The sequence below is a fragment of the Solea senegalensis genome, linkage group LG1, assembly GCF_019176455.1.
Source record: "Solea senegalensis isolate Sse05_10M linkage group LG1, IFAPA_SoseM_1, whole genome shotgun sequence".
NCBI classification, from domain to species: domain Eukaryota; kingdom Metazoa; phylum Chordata; class Actinopteri; order Pleuronectiformes; family Soleidae; genus Solea; species Solea senegalensis.
In genome coordinates, this window is record NC_058021.1 from 32,275,827 (window position 1) to 32,298,230 (window position 22,404).

General features: G+C 39.8%; 1 protein-coding gene across 1 annotated transcript; it reads left to right on the plus strand.

Moving 5' to 3' along the window:
• Positions 1-3,135: 3,135 nt before the first annotated feature.
• tmtopsb (teleost multiple tissue opsin b) lies at positions 3,136-22,404 on the plus strand. Its single transcript, XM_044045606.1, has 4 exons — positions 3,136-3,768; positions 11,402-11,730; positions 15,007-15,234; positions 21,385-22,404. Exons 1-4 carry the CDS (start codon positions 3,372-3,374, stop codon positions 21,676-21,678), a joined length of 1,248 nt encoding a protein of 415 aa, XP_043901541.1. The 5' UTR covers positions 3,136-3,371; the 3' UTR covers positions 21,679-22,404.

Consider the following 22,404-nt stretch of genomic DNA (forward strand, 5'->3'; position numbering starts at 1 on the left):
AACAGCCTTTTCCATGATTGATGATGAATGATACATTTATTTTGTGTGTGTGTACATGTATATGTATATGTGTGTGTGTGTATATATATATATATATATATATATACATATATATATATATATATATATATATATATGTATATATACATACATATATGTGTGTGTGTGTGTGGTGAGGAGAATAAAAATGTAATTTAACGGTCATACACTGTTTTATAGTATGACAAATTATTAATTCAGTCACCCGTCCAAATCCATGGGTGAGTTAAAAGTGGCCTCTTCACCCATTTTTTTTTTTCTCAGGATCTGAGATACATGGCTCATTCCCACCACAGCAGAGGAAGTTGGGATTGAAAGAGAGAAATACAACGCACAAAAAGTCGATGTCAAAGTCACACTGTGTTTCGGTCAATTATAACAAGTTTTATGAGTAAAAATCTGGAAGCTCTAAATCCTTTTATTTTTTGGATCAAACTCCATCTTTCTGTCGTATTTAAGTGACGCCGCAACAAACGAAAAGCTTTGATTACTGGCGTGTTTTAAATACATAACCCCCTTGTGTGCACGACGACAGTATTAATTCCCTGGGCAACAAAAGTGCAGGGGAGACGTTTTCATGAACAAGTCTACATTTTTTATGAAGCGAAATTTCATTAAAACAACTCATTTTGGTCGATTAATAATTCATCTCTCACTGGAGGTGTGCGAGCACATGTGTTGGCGTGGTTAAGTTTGGAATCAAAGGAAGAGAGAATTAAATGCAGACATGAGAGCAATGAGTGCATGTGCGTCGCATGCATAGCAAGTATGTAATGTCTATAGTTTGAATACGATTGCTCCCACCAGAAATTAGTCCTTTGCTTTAAACACACATCTTAAGGATTTCTTAATTGGTGATTCACATGCTGAATTCACACTAGTCTGTTTTAAAAATCGGGATTGACTGACAGATTAGTGTCAAAACAACCCTGAGTCACATTAATGGAAAAAAAAATTAGATAAAAGTCATTTCAGCCTGGTAATGGAACCATAGCCTATTTGACTCTGAATGAGACCATAATTTAGAAAAATGGATGTCATGCTGTATTGAAGAAGACATGAAACTAACAGCTGAGATCTTAAAAAATATTTATTGATGTTTTAAATCAAGCGACAACCAGGGGACATTTTCTCTTAGACTTATAGATGCCATCAAAAATAGTGGAGTCGAGAGAATCCATATTTAGGGACTGCATCCACTATTTATTTAGGCAGCAGATGAATAGGAATAGAAATAACAGTAATTTTCTTTTTTTGGTGTGTGGTCCCCTCGAGGTCTGACTTAACATGTCAAACGTGTTTCCTTCGTCATAGTCTTCGTCAATTCTACAGCCAAAAAATCTAACTAAATCCAGGCGGCCTGAATAACATGATGGTCATAAGAGGGTTTAAATGCATCGTTATGGAACTGTGATTATAGGAGAGTATTGACTTTCCCGTTCTCTTCTAAATGGTGGTATTTGTGTGAGAAATCTTGTAAGTGGTGGAGAGGTAAATGTGTGCCACAGGTAAAAAGAACAAGCAGCTGCAGAGAGCGACACAGGGAATCGCAGGGGGGACAAACTGGAACCTGGCAAACAATTTTGATACCTGTCCTTTTGGCAGTTAATTGGACTTCTTCACCCCTGACATCAACCTATGACTCAATATCCCAATGACTCACTCTGGAACTGGGGGAATGCTGCGGGCCTACATATCTATATGTATTTGTTTTGAAATGACAATTGACAAAGAGAGTGAGCTCAGGAGAAATAAGTCTTTGTCCTTCAAGCTGTCAACTCCTGATCTGGCATTGGGGCAGGTTATGGATTCTCTCTCCTCCACTGCCGACACGAGCAGTAGTCAGTCAGGTATGTCTTTTAATTAAATGTGTGGTCAGTCGTTGTAGTCGTAGCTGCTGCATCCATCGTGAAGATTTTTGCTCTGGACGAGCACCTGTCAGATATCTCCTAACAACATGATTACCCAGTGCGCCTGTCAGTTGTTTTCTTCATCAAACGATTGTTATACAGTTGTTCATAAAATGTCACAGTGTTGGAATTTTTTTTTCTCCAAAATTATGAAGTAATTATGCCATGTTTTTTCCACAAACCAAAACATTGATTTCTTCTTTTACTCACATTTAAGAAGTGGAAAAATCACTCAAACCAATTGATAGGTTAATCCATTAATCATTACAGCCCTATTATACCCTCTAGTGTGCTTGTGCGCTGGTAGGTTTGCTATTCTATTAAGGACACTGCATTGACTTCCATTCATTTGGACAGCCGTACGCTGTAATCCTCATTACCTATAACCAGTATAAGGGATATTATCAGCACTGATTTCGCTGGACATGCCCCCAACCATGCCAGTTTTTCCTGTGAACTAGCCTGGACACTCACTCCCAGTCTGAAAAAGGGGACGTCAAATGGTGAAATAAAGTGACAAACATTATCCTTAAGATATCTCAGACTTGAGCATGTGTAGATTTGCTCATGACCACAGTTCACATCCATCCATTTTCCACGGCTTTATCCTCCACATGAGGCTGACATAGGCAGGGTTCACATCTCACCTCAAAACCAGGAGGATTATAGTGTTCATGAAATATTGTGAAAAGTCCTAAAAATATGAGAAATTAATGTGAATACACACACATTTTTTGCTATTCTTAGGACACTATATTGACTAAAATAAATAAATAAAACGACATGAATTCTGAAATTAATCTCGAAATTCAAATTTTTGAACTTCTTTTGATTTCTGAATTTATTCTCAGTTTTCATGCTGTCATTTTTTTTTTTACTTTCTTTTTTTAAAAAGCAAATGCTTAACCTAACCTCACTTCAAGTCTTAGTCATCAACCATTTAAAAATTAGCTTCTCTACCTCATTAGGACCAGGTTTTGGTCTCCACGAGGACTGCTGGTGCTGACAAGGCCAGTGTTTATTCCAGAAAAGGTCCTAAAGAGTTAGTACACACACACCACACAGAGTGGATAATAGAAGCTCGGTTGCTCTGGTGCGTTTTTGTTGCACAATCAACAAAATAAATCGCACCTTCTCGTACAAGGAGAGTGCGGCGGAAAGGGGCGGACCCACATGTGATCTCACTCCCTCTCCCAACTATCTATCTCTTGGTTGCGTCTACAAAGTCCTTCTGTCCTGCTCAGTCAAAGTTGGCACTGTCACACAGAGAGACGCACACACGGAGCTGCACAGGAGTTCCCCCCACACCACCGTGCGCTCTCGTTTCTCCACGAGAGCGCGTAAAAGAGGGAAAAACCTCTGGATGGTTCCGTCCCGCGGTGAAAGGTTCGGGCTGGTCCAAACCTCGCGGCACAGCCCGGAATGATCGTTTCCAACGCGAGCCTTATTAGCTGTGAAGAATGTCCCGGGGACGGAGCGGTGGTGGCGGCGGCGACGGACGCGTACGACAAGGTGTCCGGTCACGGTGGCACTTTCCCTCCTCCATCGTCCTTGAGCCCGACGGGGCACCTGGTCGTCGCGGTGTGCCTCGGCTTCATCGGCACCGTCGGGTGCCTCAGTAACTTCTTGGTTCTCGCGCTGTTCTGCCGGTACCGGGCGCTGCGCACGCCCATAAACCTGCTGCTGGTCAGTATCTCCGCGAGTGACCTGCTGGTCAGCGTGCTCGGAACCCCGTTCAGCTTCGCAGCCAGTACGCAGGGTCGGTGGCTGATTGGACGCGCAGGGTGTGTTTGGTACGGATTTGTTAACGCATTTCTGGGTAAGCACGTGTTTCCTTCTTGTTTTTCTCATTTAATCTAAATTTAAATCTTTCAGTTCCTATCTTTGTTTTGTTGTGACTTTTCCACCTTTTGACAAGAGGAAAAAGATGAAATATCGACCCTACACTCAGATACGATAGTGGTTGTGCCTTCTATGTGTTGTTTCCATCATATTGACGGTTCCCCTCTCAGGTGTCCTGTGGTTGATATGGAACGTTTAGTTTTTGGTTGCACATTTGGTTCCCAGAACAGAACGTTCCCGAACGTTAGTTTGTCACAACCTTTATTTCACCATATATTCCTCTGTGGTTGTAACCTTAAATTTCAACGTAAAGATGAATCTAGCAACCATAAACCTTTTTTATAATGGTATCTAAAATGATTTAATGAAGCTGGTTGAAATACAAACATACAATCCTCTAGACAACGTTCTGAGTACGTTCTCTTTTAGTTGTAAAAAAATAAAGTATAGAACTAAAATACAACTAAACGGGATCGTTGTGTGGAAACCATGGTGCAACCACAGGAGAACGTTTCAGTTTTTGGTTCCCTCAATGTTCTCTGGTTGTAACTAACCTAAGGGGAACGTTCTTTGACCGTTGTGTGTTAGTAGGGTCAGTGTGAAAACGTACAATTATTATTATTTATTATCCTTCCGCAGCGGTTTTTCCCGGGAGGCAATATTTTGCATTCACCACTCGCCTGCAGCAAAACACACTCGAGCCCTAACAGGATTAAAAACGTATTAACTCAATTAATTCTTGTGGTTAATTTCAACTAAAATCCCATTAAGTTGCAAATTGGTGAAGTGCTGATCAATCAAACTGAGTTTCCTTCAAGGATGGAACGTGACGTGTCAGAAAGATGTGTCAAAAGATTGTGACTGTTGATTCAGAGAGGTTTTTAAAACTTAAATTCAGTACAGGGTTCAGACCTCTGATCTTTCCGTGTCAGGTCAGTCACTCCGTTCACTGTGGGCTTAATTTAGTTTCATCTCTCTGCTCAGAAACCATAAAATTACATTCCCTCTGATATTGCATATCATATTTATTCGAAATCGTTCAGCCCTATTTCGAACTCGAGGGATTATTTACCGAACCCAACCCAAGTAAAGTTTATTCTGACTGTTAGCCTTTGTTTATGGTTATGACAAACCACAAAAGTTAACGTTGTATTCCAGGGGAAAGCAAACACTAGCCATGAACACACAAGAGTTATCACCAGCACTCATGAGTATAATAAAACATAAAGACAGACATATCTTCTTAATTACATCTCGTTGAGCTTTAACCACTGATAACGGTGTATTTGACCCTCTGTGTTGACACAGTATTTATGACTGTGCTGTCATAACTTATATTTACTTACTATACATCTCTTTATTATATGTTCCCCATCTTATCTTTGTTAAAGCAACAAAAAATAGACATTTTGCCTGTTTTCACACCCAATATTCCGCTACAATCGGTACGATTGGGGACTCTCATTCCCCTCCCCATCTGAAGCGGCGCTGCATCAAATATTACTGAAGGGAGAAGACGAAACAAACGGTGAACAAGAAAACTCGCGCATCTGTTGGTTAATGCAGGACAACTTCTGTTTTGGCCACAAAAGAGCAAAACATGGAGCTACCTTTTTTAAATGTTGTTTTATGTGAACATACTCCACATATACGCTGGTGTTCCTTCAATATCTGCTCCACAGAGACAGAAATCTGGATTTTCAGTGCAGTAAAGTCAGACATTGATGTTCCTAAAATCTCCCTTTCCATCTGGACCCTGAGGGATTCACACCCAAATCCTCCATAACCCCACCTCACACTTCTCTGTGTAATGAAACGTGCACATTATATTTGTAATCTGAACTTTGTCCCTCACCATAGAACTTTTTTGTGTAGCTCAGAATCACCTTTTAGAAGGAACAAAGTGATAACACATAATCGCACAATTGTATGTGACACAATCGAAAAACTTGAGTGCAGAAAACTGGGCACCGTCATTGGCTCTGTGAAACCCAACAGAGCGGAGAGGTGAACACTTAAGCATCAGAGATTGATGTGGGTCACGAGTGACTGATGGCACTTTGGCCAGAATTGATCACATAGTGGGAGAGAAAGAACATGGACACATTTGACAATGGCTATAAATAACCTTTAGGTTCAAGTTATTTCACACTGCATTCTGACTGTGATGTGATGGAAAGCTTATATATGTGGCAGCAGAAACGTTGCTTCACAAGTTGCAAATTAAGGAAAGGAATGGAAGAAAGTGTCTGTTCAAGTGCTTGAATTGAACTCTTCTCTGCAGCTCCAAAACAGCAGCTGTGGTTTTCAGCCACTGGCATGTTTACTGTTTGTAGAGTAATATTCAGTACAAATTGAACTAGAATTTGCTAAAATATCACAATTTGGCATAATTCGTTTGGAACGGCTCTTAAAATAGTGATCTATGCAACACAAAATAATTGTAGTCATGTAAACTGTGGCTTATTTTAGAGGAATCATAATTCTTTACTCCTGCACTGCTGTTTTACACTGTTTTATACTGTTGGTGTACTTTGCTTCTTATAATAATTTCCAGCAGGCTACACACTGAGGTGGAACGCTGCCCTGCACAGTTTCAAAGTTCTTTATCACAGTTCAAACTATCACTCTTCCTCATCTCCTCAGTCTTGTCGTCGACTATTTTGATAATCAATTAGTCGGTAATAATGTTTTCAGCTTCTTAAATGTGAATATTCTCTGTTGTCTTTTGCTCCATATAACAAAAGAAATGATTCAACTGACGTTTAAGAACATAAGCGTTTTGAGGTTTGGGAAACGCCAATCGACATTTCCTGACCAAACAAGTACTCGATTAATCCAGAAAATAATTGACAGGTTTATCGACTATGAGAACAATTGTTAGTTGCAGCCCTAGATGATGCAGCCCATCTTCATCGCAGTCTCCCAAAGCTCCCAGAAGCATTTCAAAGTTCTCCACACAGGCGCCCTCTACTCTCTTTATCACAGTTCGAAGCTCTCCTCCAGCTTCATCCTTGTTCCTTAATCCCTCTGGATTCTTCCTCTCTCTCAAAGCTCCTCTCATCTCCTTAGTCCCAGATGGGGGGGACTCAGTCCCGCAGTCCCTTCCGTCTACCATACACCTGGCATAAGTTATTTTTGGTATTGGCTCAGTAGCCGAATTGAAGTGCAGAATTCAAGTATCAGAATGATTGTCAGACAGTCTGAGATTCTAATGTCCTTGAACCACTTCGATCCACATTATCTGTGTAAAACAGTCTAAAATATGCCGATTAAAAGTATCAGAAGCAGAAATACACACACATATAACAAGTCCCTGAAACAGACCTGAGACTGAGCGCAGGTGAAACCAGCTCTGTGTGATAATGCACTAACGAGACATCATCCGCCCCGCTGCGATTACCAAGACAACATCAGAGCGGAGGCACAGCGTGATCAGCGGCACTCAGGAAGCTTGTAATTAAACCACAAGTTCACTCTGGCTGGAATAACACTTACACCTGTTTGTCCCCTTCCTTTGGTCTTTCCTTTTTTTGTGTTTCACTTTCTGTATTTGTCTCTCTGCTCTTGTCCTCCTCCTTTTTTTTTCAGTAAAGCAAAACTGCCTTTTTTTGATGATCATTCAATTGAGTAATCATGGAGTAACAAGTTAACTTTAAAGAGTATCTAAACCCCTAAACCACTTTTTTCAGGTTAAAACTAGTGTATATGGTTATATAGTATTTTTATTCACTGATCCAGGTCCAACTCTTGGTAGTTTTGTGTAAAGTATTTGAATTATGTATTTTGTGTTAAAAATTAATACATTTTTGTATTAGCTGGCTCTTCCCATGTTGTCGTCAATTTCCCATGTTGTCGTCACTAACTGTCCTCCTCTAGCCACACCCCAGAGACACAGCAGTGGGGGGTCCTCCCACTACGCAGCACTCGTATTTCTGGCGGATATTGCAGCAGAGCTGCATAAATTCAGCGGAATTCAGCACGAGGGGGAGAGGAAGTAGGAAAATAAAACATTCGGTTTACTTTTCGGAATAAAAGATTCTGTGTTGACACCACAACAAAAACTGGATTGGGACCCAGAGACCACACATTTTTTGGGTCCCCCAAACAAATTAGCAGGCGTTTTACCAAACCTTCTTGTTAAGATTTATGTGTATATGATTTAAACAACATACATAAAAAAACACATTTTGGAAATGAGTTGTTTACCAATTCAAAATTCTGTTTGTTTTTACAGATGACGCTGTAAATTAGTTCCTAGATTATGCACAAATAATGCTCTTTGGGTTATGACAGTTTCCTGTCCTAAAAAGTGGGTCACAAGAAATGGAATCCAAAGGCTTATTCTTTACTTTAAGAGTTATGCTGCTCATTTAGAGGCAGACATTTGTGGTCAAAAATAACAACCTTCTTAACGGAGGTAATTAGCAGATAATGAATATAATAAATACCTGCAGGGACATTTTGTTTTACCAGATCACTTCCAATTATAATTGATTAAAATAAACAAAACTGAAACAGTTTCAAACCGGTTTTATGCATAGACGCACAGATCAAGATATGATCTTTTACCAGCTGAAATCCCGCTGCAGAAAATCTGGTTTGGCTAATCCCCTTATCTCATTACACAAATCAAATTTTTTTTCTTTTTTATTGATGTGTCTTGGAAGAAATCAGGTTACTCTGGAGAGCTGTTTGTAACAGGATTACACGCATGTAAACTCATCTGCTTGTGTGACGGAAGTGGTCTGATTTAGAGCAGGTGCTTTTTACAAGTTTTTGCAAACAGACATTTTGACACGAGAAGGAGACGAAGAAGTGTCAGCAGTAACAAGGGGTAATGAAGAGTGAGCGTGACGGAGACAAGGAAAATAAATGAGGAAAAGTGGATGGATGATTAACCCCTGTGCTGAATCAGGCCTGAGAGACTGGGTCATTTATTTCACCTTAAAGCTTTTCCACATCCCTACGGAGAGAAGAATCAATCTTCTGGTGAGGAAAAAAACTGCTTCGCTTCCTGATTCTTCACCAGGTTCAGAGCACACTGTCACAGGTTTTCGCGAGTGTCTCGCAGCTAATTTGACGACTTGGTACGTCGTATTGCAACCAGAACAGGATTTCCCAGAGTGCTACCAACTATAGGCGCTTCTTCCCAGATGCAGGAGCGTCTGCTCGTCATGCGAAAGTATCACTGGAAGTGTCTCCTCTTCTCTACGTATCTTTTATCACAAGGTGGCAGTGGCATCAAGCATTTGGTTGCACGGAGGAATTAAAATGATCTACATCACTATTTGAACTCAAAAAAACATTTAAAATCCTGACTATTGATACATACATATAAAGATGGAGTAATGGGTATAGGTTTTTGTTTTATAAATCCCACACTGACAGGTAACATTACTTCAAAGGGTTGGCAAAATAAGCTTTGAAATCTGTCAAGTACACAGATGTACCTGCATTTATTTGTGAATACGAAATGTGACCGAAATAAACAAACTAGTTAGTGTACTACATGTCTGTTTGCAGAAGTGATGACATTTACGAGGTTTCTTGAATGCATCGTGACGCTGCTCCAAGCTCACGTTCCAAGTACCTCACTTATTTCAGTACAAAGTGCTAATCATATATTTTGACCGATAAAGGAATATCTTGTGCTTATTTAACATGAGCAAGTATTTACATTATTCTCAAAACTCTTGGCTGAGCTCACATTTCATGACCCCTGCGAGCTGTCCACAGTAAACACAGCACAGGTGCCTGTAATTGTTGATCCAAGTGCCGTAATTATCAAAGCCTGATTCTCTCATTTGACTCATGTGACGGCAAAGTGGCTCTAGACCAACATTCAAGCACACATGTGCTGATTAGCTCTGATGTTTGACAAAAGACTATGAAAAAAGTACTCGAGTAGCACGTGTTCATCAATTAGCATTTAACCAGCCAAGGAGATTGTGCAGCTGCAGCAGTGTGTGTGTGTTTGGTTTTTTGACGACGAGCTGCGTGACCACTTTAGACACCATGATTATCTCAGTGCTCAGGTTGCATCACAGTTTGGTTATGTCATCAGCTATAATAACTAGCACGCAGTAAGTCATCACGTGCAAGACTGCATTGATTTGTCACTTAAATCATGTTATTAATCAATAGAAAGCGATTGTATTGATCGTTTAATTTTCTTTTTTTGGCGTCACCATCAGCTCCAGGGAACCGTGCTCACTCTGTGTAACCTAACAAAAAATAATGAAAACAACCAGAGGATTAATTAAGGCACTTGAGATGTTTACAAAAATGAAGAAAGTGTAATAATAAACAAGGACACCATTAATTTAAGGTTTAAATGAGGTTGATACATAAACAAAACAAGGTCCATCAACAAAACTTAATTAAAAAAGAAAACTTGTGCTTAGTAAAATGTCTTCAGAAACCTCTGCAAACTCATTAGCTGAAAACAAACTGCAGCTTTTCTGGCAAAATGTGATGAATAATGTTTTGGTTTTTTAAACCAAAGGCATATTCAGAGGCACTGTTAATATAAATAGCATGCAAATTGAACTCTTCAAATGATTAGAAATGTAGACTTGTGGTTACTTTGAGTTTAATGCATGACAATTGCACAGGTAGATGGAGGTAAAAAAAAAAAAAGTACAGTGTCTGGGGGGGAAATTAAATTTCTGTTTAGTTTGAATATCAGGCTGTTGACCTGTTGTTAGCAGTCAGTCGCTGAACTCTTCTGCTCTTCAGTTTGTGTCCAAATGATTAAAAAAATTAATTTTAACTCACATTTACCAGTTCTTGAGTCACAAATATTATAAGTTAAAACTTATTCTAATTTCATCTAGGGTTGATGATTCTAGAGAAATTGTCTCTGTGTTTTTAAATTTTTTCTAATAGCAACTGGAGTCTCAAATCCGGGTTTAATGAGCACAAAATGTAGAAATTTGAAAGTTTGAGGAGTTTCTACTGCTGGTGGTAGAGGAAAGAGGAAAAGTAGAATGTATGCCGTGTGAGTATATAAACCAATTAAATTCAAAATCCACATGTTTCCTACACTTGTTTGTGCTCTACATATAATCTTGTCGTCCATTGTTACAGAAAGTGAAAAATAGAAGTTGAAGATACAAAAATTATACTTATTTGTTTGTGTACACTGAATTACCCCATAATTGGACCACTGTGTTTTTACGGTCGCCCTCAGTGTACGAACTAAAACATCTTTTGAGTTTTGATGCTAAATGAAGGCTGCTAATTTTCAAATTGGGGATGAAAAGGTCAGGTGAACTACACCAAAAAACATTTTACGCAGTGTACCTTTTATTAGTTTGTCATCATACCATAGCCCATCCCTCCACAAGGGTTTGTAAAAATCCTGTAACTAGTTTTTTTGTAATCATTCTAATAAGCAAACAATCAACGACAATTATGCACTTTGTCCTAATCTAGTTTTGTGAAATCAGAATTTTAATTACGATTAATCTTGGATGTTTATTTATACCCTGTACAACAGTAAGTGCTAAAATGTGGTTTTCACGGTGTTGAAGCCCCTTCACGTCTACTTTTATTTTACCTTGTTAAACCACCTGACTACCTGTTTTGTTCTCGGTCTTCCTCAGGCATCGTCTCACTGATATCCCTGGCTGTTCTCTCCTACGAGCGTTACAGCACTATGATGTCCCCTGTCATGGCCGACGGCAGGGACTACCGCCCCGTGCTGAGAGGCATCTGCTTCTCCTGGCTTTACTCTGTGGCCTGGACTATGCCCCCTCTGCTGGGCTGGAGCAAATACGGACCCGAGGGCCCCGGCACCACCTGCTCGGTCGACTGGAGGACCCAGACCCCCAACAACATCTCCTACATCATCTGCCTGTTCGTCTTCTGCCTGGTCCTGCCATTCTGCGTCATCCTCTACTCCTATGGCAAATTGCTGCTTGCCATCAGACAGGTACGTTTCTGTAAATGTGTATGTGTATGTATATATATATATATATATATATAAAATCTGTGGAGGGAGTTGAAAGTCCGTATTGCCCGGCGACAGCCCCAAAACATCACTGCTCTAGACGAGATCTGCATGGAGGAATGGGCCAAAATACCAGCTTACAGTGTGTGCAAACCTGGTGAAGACCTACATTAAACGTTTGACCTCTGGCATTGCCAACAAAGGTTATATAAGTATTGAGTTGAACTTATTGTTATTGACCAAATACTTATTTTTACCATCATTTACAAATAAATTCTTTAAAAATCCTACAATGTGATTTCCAGGATTTTTACAGTTCAAGTGTACCTATGATGAAAATTACAGACCTCTGTCATCATTTTAAGTGGGAGAACTTGCACAAATACTAAATACTTTTTTGCCCCACTGTATGTATATATACGTGTCTGTTTGTATATATATGTACATATGTGTGTGTGTATATGTGTGTATGTGTGTATGTATAAGCCAGTTTTAGTCCGTCAAGGTGGATTTGAGATGTGACACCAGAAGGAAAACGTGTTCCTGAGTGACTAATTGTGATTGACTCCAGCAACAAAGCCCCCTAATCTGTGATCAGAATTGTCGGGAATGCCTTTGGCCATTGTGAATGTTCAATCTAAAGGGAGGAATATCAGTTGGTGTCGTTTCACACGGTTGAGTTTGGAAGCTGTGAAATGCGTCAGCTGATCTCAGCAGTCTGCAATCAGGTTTGAAATCTCAACGCCGCATCCTGTTACAGCTGCCAACTTCAATTTTTGTCACCTGTCTTGCGTCTTCTTTATATGGCCGCTGACTGCTCACAGTGGGATTATTCCTTTTAAGTGTCTGAAGCCACATCTGGCATGTGATGAGTTTAAAGGTCCTATGTGTGACATTTAGGAGGCAGAATTTGAATCTAATCCCCGTACAGTAAGTATGATAGTACTGAATTAAAAAATATTTTGATAGCCTCGATGTTAGATCTTTGTGTGAGGACACATGGAGTTGTATGACACTTAACTTCTTGGAAAACAGGAGGAAAAACAGGAAAACAGTGGAAACAGAAGGGCAAACACAGAACAGATTTAAAAAAGGTTTTTAATGTTTTAAACAGTTTTTATTTCTATAATTGATTTTTTTTTAATTGATTTGGTTTTAATTTCCTATTTATTTACTTCCTTCTGTAAAGCACTATGAATTGCCTTGTGTAAGAATGGCGCTATACAAATAAACTCGCCTTGCCTTATTTTGCATGTATTTGTTTTGCGTTGGCAAGTGCTTCATGTTTTTACTGGAGGCTGTTTACACTGCAGTCTAGCAACTCACACAATCCATGACTGGTGGTGATTCAGTTCAGGCTGTTATCATCCTAATTATCAAAACTAATAAATGTAAAATTCAGCTCATTAGAGCAAGCGTCTTTTGCAAGAATTGTAGATAATCAACTCGGTAAGTGAACTGGCAACTCCTCCTGTAGTTTTGCTGAGATAATCTAACAGTGAGTGAATATGTTTATCAGGATTAAATTGTACTTAATTGCAAATTCCACCAAAGACAAGGAAATGTGATGAACCTTTATGAGTTCCTCGGGCCATTTCTTGCCATTCCGTTTTTTATTGTTCAGCCATTTTGCCTGTGCTGAATGACTATAACTCAAATTTGCCAGAGGATTTTAATTTTCACCTCACTTCCTTAAATTAGCCTAAAATGGCAAAGCTACACACTAATTTACTCATTTGTTCCTAGTAATCTTTTAAAACTACTTCAGCCTGAAATATACATATCAAATAGTAATTATATTTTATATATATTTTCTAGCCCATTAAGGCCAGTATGTTTACACTGACCAGCAATATTTTTACAGCAGTTTTTGGGAAGGGGACATTTTCTGCCATAAGGAACAAATTATTCAGTTTTTTTTTAAAAGGACCTCTTAAGGGTTAACATTTAAATCGGGTAGAGAGTAAAATTCTCTTTTTCTCTTCTCTCTGCAGGCTTTGTGTGTACTGTTGTCTCTCAGCAGCACAGGTGTAAAGTTACCTGAGGGGAGGATAATCCCTTGCTTATCCGGCAGGCATTCTTCCTCATACACACACACATACACACATATGAATCCCACAGTTTTTGTGATTAAATCTTTGCACACGCTGTGCTGTGATCTATACAGACACACAGCGGGACAAAGGCAGTGTTATTTGTTTTTTATTTTGGTTGTAATTAATCTACAGTTTAATGTGCATTAGTTACTGTATCCACTTGCATGGTTCTCCAGTTTCTCACAGATATCTAGGCTTATATCTCCCTTTTGTTTTACACTGCAAATAAATCACGTTGTTGACTGTATGTAAACAACATACAAACCCATAAACAGCAGCTCTAACCCTGGAAATATCCACCAGTGGTTCTCGGGTGTACGTTATTTCTCTTATGTGTCGGTTAAAGCTACAGTGTGTAACTTTTTCGTGATTTATTTTGTTGTTATTCTGCTGTTGTCTTCCCTGCGCTGGCTCCCTGTATGTTATCAAATTGATTTTTTTCAAAATTCTTTTATTTACCTTTTAAATGCCTTCATAATCTCACCCTTCCCTGTCTTTGTGATCTGGTCCAGCCTCGGTCACAGTCACTAAGATCTGCAGATTAGCTTCTTTTACTTGTCCCAAAATCAATGCTGGAGCTTAGAGGAGACCGAGCTTTCTCTGTTTTCGTTGGCTTTTAACCCAGAGTGGGTTGTTTCTTATATGTGTTTTAGCTTGTTTTTCTTATGTATTATTGTTTTTAAATGCTTCTTTTATTGGCTTTTACGTGTTTCTTTTAGGCCTCTTATTGTTGCACTTCTGTCCACAGTGCGGTTCACACATGTGCTTTATAAATAAAATTGGATTGGATTCTGCACCTGCAAAACTATCAGACCTGACTGAGGGAGCGTTTGTATGTATACAGGGGCAGGTGGGGACAAGAAGAGGGCTGTCTTTACTTGGACACTTATTTGTGTTTTCAGTCATAATCTGAATCTGTTTTCAGCCGGCTCACTTACTAGCCCAACTTTTGCCGTCTTGTCATTAAGCAAATCATTTCCTGTGTGCAGCAGGGGGGGTACCACCAGGTCACTCAACATCTAAATGCTGCTACAATGAGATATACAGAGAGGGGAGTGGAGCTGATGCACTTAAACAGATGTGTGTGAAGTCATTTGAATGTTATAGATGAATAAATCATGGCCTTGTGTCCACTCATGTTTCTCTGTCTCTGCCGGCCCAGGTGCGGAGTTCTATGGTGGCACGTCACCGGGAGCAACGGGTGCTGGTGATGGTCGTCACCATGGTGGTGTGCTACCTGCTCTGCTGGCTGCCTTACGGCATCGCCGCGCTGCTCTCCACCTTCGGCTCCCATCACCTCTTGACCCCCGAGGCGAGCATCACGCCGTCGCTGCTGGCCAAGTTCTCCACCGTCATCAACCCGTTTATTTACATATTCATGAACAAACAGGTGAGATGATCGTCTCTTCGCACGTCCTCTGTCACAGATTCTCTGCCTTTCTGAGCGAGCATTCATGTGTCGCCTGCCGCTTTTCTTTTTCTCACTCTTAACACGTTCTGGCAAAGCAGCAGCTGTGTGTTTTAAAAATAAATTTAACCAAGTGTCTTCCATATTCCTCATGTCAAGTGCTCCTTATTATGAAACAGGTGGCCACAGCCCTTTTTCTTTTTTTTTTAAATCTTATTGCAATATAATTTCTTTAATATAATATTTGTCTTCTACCACTTTATCCTTCACATGAGGGTCATGGGGGACACTCAGGATATAATATAATATAATGTAATATAATATACTATAATGGTGTGTGATCTATTGATTCTTTGAAACACTTGGGGAAATATTCTTGAGTGTACTTTTTGACTCTTTCCTAGTTCCCTCTCACTAATAATATTTTTTATTGTTCATTCCTCTATTATTGCTGTTTTTTACTTTACATTATATTCTTGTCAATACACAGTCCTAATATACACTCTATATTATATTTACAAGTAGGGCTGCAACTAGCAATTTTTTTTTTTTATTATCGAGTAATATTGTTGTTTTGTCATAAAATCTCAGAGAAGGTTACTTGTAATCTTGAAATTAACTTATTTTATCCACAAACCAAAAATGATTCCGTTTTAAAGATTTCTTTGTTTTATGGAGCAACGAAACCAGAAAATATTCACATGTAAGAAGCTTTTTTTATACTCAAACTGATTTATTGCTAATCAAAATAGTTGATGATTAATTAATTTAATATAGATTCATTGTTGCAGCCCTATTTATTCATAAGTAAGCATGGGATCTTAAAATATGCTTTTATGGTTTTCTACCACATGCTGCATTCACTTTTTTTTGATAAGAAACAAATAGATTAATTTCATCTATATGACATTAATCTAACTTTCCCCGCCCTTTTTTCTCCATTTTCAACAACTTTCGTCATCAATCACTCTATTTTTCTCTTGAAACTGTAAATGTCGTCACACGTCTTCACTTTGTCGTCCAGATTGTTCCATAGTTTGACTGTTTTTACAGACACACAACACAACAACCTTTTAAACTCATATTTGCCATCTCCTTTGTACTGAATCAAATCAATAAATGGGCAATAATAGATCAACATAAAATATAGAATGCTTGTTTAACCGGTCTTTAGTCCTGTAAAGTTTTGCGATGGATTTTTGATTTTACGTGTGTTTTCCTGCATAATTTATGATCATATCGGACAGCAACAAATCCTATGTGCTGCCTTATTAAAATTCATAATCACACACCCAGGCCCTTTTTGACTATAGTTATGTAAACTTCACTCGGTGGGAGATTTCTTGTCTTCATCTGCTGCCTCCTCATTAACACCTTCAGACATCAAACACACACACACACGTACACGCAACATTATTATTATCACAGTGCCGTAACTGTGTGACAGCCTCCACCTCCCGTGAACGTCTAATGAACGTCACTGTCATTCAGGGACACCAACTTCCACGCACTTTTAAAGACGACATAGACCGGAAGCTCCAATTAACGCTGCGTTTGTGTGTGTATCTGCGTCATTACCTCGTTTATGAAACCCAAAAGTTTCAGAACAAACAGTTTAGCCACTACTGAGAAAATAGTGTTGTATTGTTTTCCTGGGCTCTGCGAAGATATTGGCACTTCCGTAATTTGATGTCGTCATCAGAAATCCTCACCACTCCTCTCACCACCGTAGCGCCTCCTGGTGCGGGCATTAGTCCGGGCACATCCGGTTGCGTACATTCAACCGCAGAAGAAGAACTGCTCTCGTTGTAGCTGCTGAGATGCAGAGCATCCACTGTGCCAGAGGGGGAGCTGTGTATCTGAGAGCTGGCCTACCAATTACGTCACTTCCAGGTACCTGGCCAATCACAGCACAGTGGGAAAGCTCTTGTTGGCTGGCTAATCACAACACAGTCTATGTTCTGGGGGTGTGGTTTTGGTCTGAAACAGCGCGGCTGACGAGGGCGTCAGTGAGGAGATATTTTGATCGGCTCGTTTGCAGCGACTAGGAGGTTTTTAACCATGAAAACAAGTTAATATATGTAAGTAGACCTCCATAACTAACATATATGTGTGATACAAGCATTCGATGTCACCTTTAAACATAAATAAGTCGCTCAGTAGATTAGTCTTATAATGCTGAACTTCAGTCGATTTCAATCTTAAAAGAATGTGTACACACTCATGTTGTGGCAGCTGCACAATTGGACAAGGACGAACGCGCGAGCGTTGTCTCGTTATTTTTGAAATACTGAGGCGTTAATTAGATTTATCTTATGTGCAACTGTTAAATGAGATAAACATAAACGAGAGCTTTGAGTCGAACATCTTCAGTTTGACAAGGATGTCGTCGCTGTGTGTGAACACTGCTCTTTTTGACTTAATTGGCTCTAAACTTTCCAAACGGAGGCACCTGGTGTTAAAACAACTGCAGTCACTGGACCGTTAAAGCCAAATGGAGAGGTTGGAGTTAAAGGTACAGTGTGTAAAATGTATTGCAGTTGAAAATTTCCTTCTTTTTTCACCCCCTCTGTGGAATTTAGTGCACTTTTTCTTTACTTCATAGGAGAACATCATGCTATATAATAAGGTCTTTTTTTGAGCTGCTATATATTATTCAGTCCCTATCAAATTTTTTTTACCCCATTCATTTCTTTCTCTGCGTTGTTTCTTACCTCGCTCTAGATTGACGTTACTGCGCGGCACACCTCCCCCCTGCTGCACTTGGTCCACCGTCATCTTCACCTCTTCTCTTCTCTCGTATCCTCTGCGCTTTGGAAGTGTGCGGACCGGACATTTTGACAGTTCACTCAAGCACACTAAAAGAACTCAAACGCCGTCAAACGTTGTGTCAGTGGCCAAACCATTCTCGTGTTGGTGTGGGGGTGTAGATGTAAACAAAAAGTCATTGATGGCATGAATTCTGATAAAAAAAAAAGTCTAGGGTATACTTGACAACTATTTCAAGGACAATTTTGAAGAAAGTTTAATGCAACTCAAAAATTAGATAATTCTTTCCTAGATATGGGTCTATTTTGAACAATTATTACTGCCGATAATTTAATGGTTGTCATGGGGCCAGGGCAATTGACCCATAAAGTAAAAAATAGCAATAATACATAAATGAACAATAAAAAATATTATTAGTAAGAGGAGAGGAACGAGGAAAGAGTCAAAAATTACACCCAAGGATATTTCCCATAGGTTGTCCACAAGAGTTTCAAAGAATCAATACAAAAATCACACTATTCTATTTTATTATGACTTTTTTAGCTTCTTTAATGTGTCCATACCATAGCACAAATAAAAACAGCCTGTTAGTTTTTACAAGGAGAAGTGAAGCAGGGGAGGAATTAACAGAAGAGTCAGGAAAGTAAACACTAAAGGACACAAAGATGAAAGCGAGAAGGGCACCAGGACGAAGAAGGAGGGAGCAGGAGTTCCCTTTTTAATCTTTTTAAAAGGTTAACATAGCTTTGATTATGATTAGCATATGACGTCGAACACACAGTGGCTCTGACCTTTCTTTTTTCTCACACGTTTACTCTTTTATCTCTCTCTTCCTGTATTTTTATTGGTGTGTTTGTGTCTCTGTTCCTGTAGAGCAACTGTGCGACTGATGATAAAACTGCCGAATTAGTTTTTTTTTTTTCCAGGGCCGTGGACAGAAACTCTGCAGAGCCCCACCCACACTGTGTGGCGCTTTCAGTCTTCAGTTCCTCCCAGCCCATAACTATGGCAGCAGCGTGTTGAGGCGAGTTGAAGACTTCAAGCGCTGCACAGATTCAACAACAGGTGTCGGTGCTTTTTCTTTTTTTGCCTCCTCCTACCTCAAAGTACCCCCAGTTCTGCTAATGGGAAACGACAGAAGATGTTGTGGTGTGAGTGTTAATGTGGACATCAAGCATTTCAGGCAAAATCAAATAAGAAAAAGTGACTTTAGCTTTGATGGTGACGTGTAATCACAGTGGCAGCATATTGATATCGCTATTGGTGCGTTCCAAGAAGTTTCTGACACTCATCGGTTATGTTCATATTCGCTTCATCCGTCCATTAATTTTAGCAGCAGAGGATTTTTGACTTTTTCTCCTTTTCCACCATGTGTTTCTGTCGAAAACATGTTGGAAAAGTGGTAACTATTATTGTTTATGTGCATTATTTTATCACATCTTTGAACTTTTTTTTTTTACATCATAGCCAATATTAAAACCCCTTGGCCTTTGGCTCTGTACTTTATAGTTCTAATAATTTATCTACATTTTTTTGGCAAAAATCTTAAAAATACAAAAACACGAAGCCACCACACATTCAAACAGTTGTGAAAGACCTAACCCTTCTTTTAAAAGTGCCTTCATATCTCAGACTTTTTCCCACTGTAATGAAATAAAGCTTTTTCTATGACACTTCCTGCCTCTTCTACCTTTTAAATAGTTGCAGTCAGCTCAGATGTACAGTGAGTAAACTTTATTTTTTTTTTTAGCAGGATGAAGAGGGGATTCATTTGTAGAGAAATTGCAAAAAACAGGAGGACATTTAGTGTAGTTTAATTAACCTGTAACTCCTGTAAATAATTGAATGACTATGAGTATTAGTGCCACATGTACAGAGAAGTAAAAAAAACAAAAAAAACCAGCATGAATTCTGAGATTAGATAAAAAAATCAGAAATCTGAGATTAAAAAGTCAGAATTCTGAGATTAAAAAGTCAGAATTCCGAGATAAAAAAGTCAGACGTCTGAGAAAAGAAGTTACAATTCTGACTAATTCTCTAAGAGAACTGTAAATCTTTTATTTATCTGTTTGAAGTGAGTATTTTTCTTTTATATTTGTCTGTATTTTATTCACCAGCTGCTGTAATTATATCAAGTTATTCATTCTGGTCTCGAACGTGGGCCTGTACCACGTCACCCCTGATACCTCTGCTCCTTTTTTATTATTTATTGTTTGAGCTTCTCGTCGGACGTGAGACATGAAACATTGAGTGGCTGCGTGAAATGAAATCTTCATCCACACTGTACCTTATGCCCACTTTTTCCCCCCCCTCTCTTCAACTTAACCTGAAAGCATTTATTTCACCCTCCCAACATTTGTTTCAGAATGGAAAATGCATTATGTATGCTCGTATTAATGCACACAAACACAGCAACACAGCACTGTCATATTCATGTTTGCTGTACAGACACACAGAGCGATGAAGTGGCAGGTGAGGATTGTGTCTCTCCTCAGTCTTAAAATGCTTAAGATCTGTGTCTCATTTTAATCTAATCCCTCATGACTTGTGTTTATTTTCCACCCTCCGTCCCCTCAGATGTCTCCCGTTTGTCCTTCACACTTTCCACCTTTTCTCGTTCCCTCTGTGGGTTTTCAGCTGCTTGCTGCAAAAACAGTCCTACAGTAGATTATTACACTGGGATTAACATGTGAAAAGGGGGTGGGCTAATTTTAAAAACAGGCTGCTGAAATTTCCTCGGGGGTAACAAATTAATTGGCTCATCTATGATAAATTGCGAGGCAGCTGAGCAAACGTGTCTCGCACTCATTTGTCAAATCACGTCACTTTTTCCTTCTCCGTTTAACCGATAGAGACAAAGCTTTGAGGAGAGAGCTACTCTGCGCTGTGATGATGTAATAAGTCCTTCCCGTGGGGTCGCCGGGCGCCGTGAAGGGTGTCCGTGTGTTTTATCTGCAGCGCCCTGGGGAAATGTAGTAGACTTAAAGTATACGTGTGGAAGTGGAGAGTATACTAAGTACACTACGTTTATCCAGGGCTGCTCACTGCTCGCCGCACTCCGAACTGAACAATATCTGATGTTTGTCCATGTCTCTGTGTGTGCGTGAGGAGATTTATGAGCTGAAATATGATGGAGCTTTTTCACTGTACAGGTCTAAAACGGCGCAGCTCTTCTCTTTTTTTTAGTATCTGCTCTGGCGAGGTTCCAAGTGAACTGAGCTGATACTAAAATGTGGCAATGCTGAACTTTAGATCAGTTAAAAAGACTTAAAAATCCCAATTATGGTTCCAAAATCTACTTATAGTTCCAAATTCTCTATGACAACCATCACTGTGTGTGTGTGTGTGTGTGTGTGTGTGTAGTTCTACAGGTGTTTCCGAGCGTTCCTCAGCTGCTCCGTCCCTGAACGAGGCTCCAGTGTTAAAACGTTCTCCCGGGCGACCAGGACGCTCCGCACTGTCCGCCGGGAAAAGGGAAACCACGCGTCGGCCCAGGCTCAGTCCTCTGCCCTGTCTCTGCCAAACTCTGCCCAAAGCGCAGATCGCACGGCTCCAGCGTACCGAGACTGCGCCACCGCTGCTGCCGCCACCTCCCACTCCCCCGCCGCTCACTGCTCCAGACCTAAACTGATCCTGGTGGCTCACTACAGGGAATAAGAGCAGGAGAGTCGACAACAACGGGAGCTGAACGTTTAGAGGAGGAGACAACGAGCCAAGACAGTGAGAGTCTTGGAATACAAGACGTGGGGGGTTTTTGTCCCGGGAACATGGCCGGCAAAGAGGGACGCACAGAAGACGCTGGTTTAATGCTTTTTAAGTGACGTCCTGGAGACACAGCTGAGGGAGAACATGAAGATGAAACATGCTAAACACATGCTGTACTGTTCACATTACAGGCTTCTGCCATTAGAATGTGCTTGTATTATTCAGACTGAAGAACAGCAGGGTTGAAAGCTACATTCTCAATTAGATAGTCTCGCGTAACTCATCTGACATCAGGGTCCTCAGATTTGTTTATTACTTTAACATCTATAGCCCTATTTGGACGGGATTAGCTATACATGGAAAGGTGGGTAAAGTAATTATCGCCACAGCTTCTCTGTGATTTTAGTTCTGTCCGAATGTGTCATGTCAGGACTCATCACCGGACGCTGTCAGCAAAGATTACAGCGACTTTAACCTCGCGTAAAAAGGTCCAGAACAATGACCCCAGATAATCCTAATCTCATGCATACTATGGCGTATTAGAGCCAAATTGAAGACATTTTTTACTTTCTTTGAGAGTGAAGTCGTAATATTACGAAAATAAAGCCGTAATCTTTCTAAAATAACTTAATATTATGAGAATAAAGTCATGATCTTTCTAGAATAAAGTCGTAATCT

Bases quoted from the DNA above. Each gene is read 5' to 3' on its own strand.
- tmtopsb (XM_044045606.1), top strand. From the start codon at position 3,372: ATGATCGTTTCCAACGCGAGCCTTATTAGCTGTGAAGAATGTCCCGGG. The intron at 3,769-11,401 runs GTAAGCACGTGT...GGTCTTCCTCAG, and splicing joins ATTTGTTAACGCATTTCTGG to GCATCGTCTCACTGATATCC. The intron at 11,731-15,006 runs GTACGTTTCTGT...CTGCCGGCCCAG, and splicing joins TGCTGCTTGCCATCAGACAG to GTGCGGAGTTCTATGGTGGC.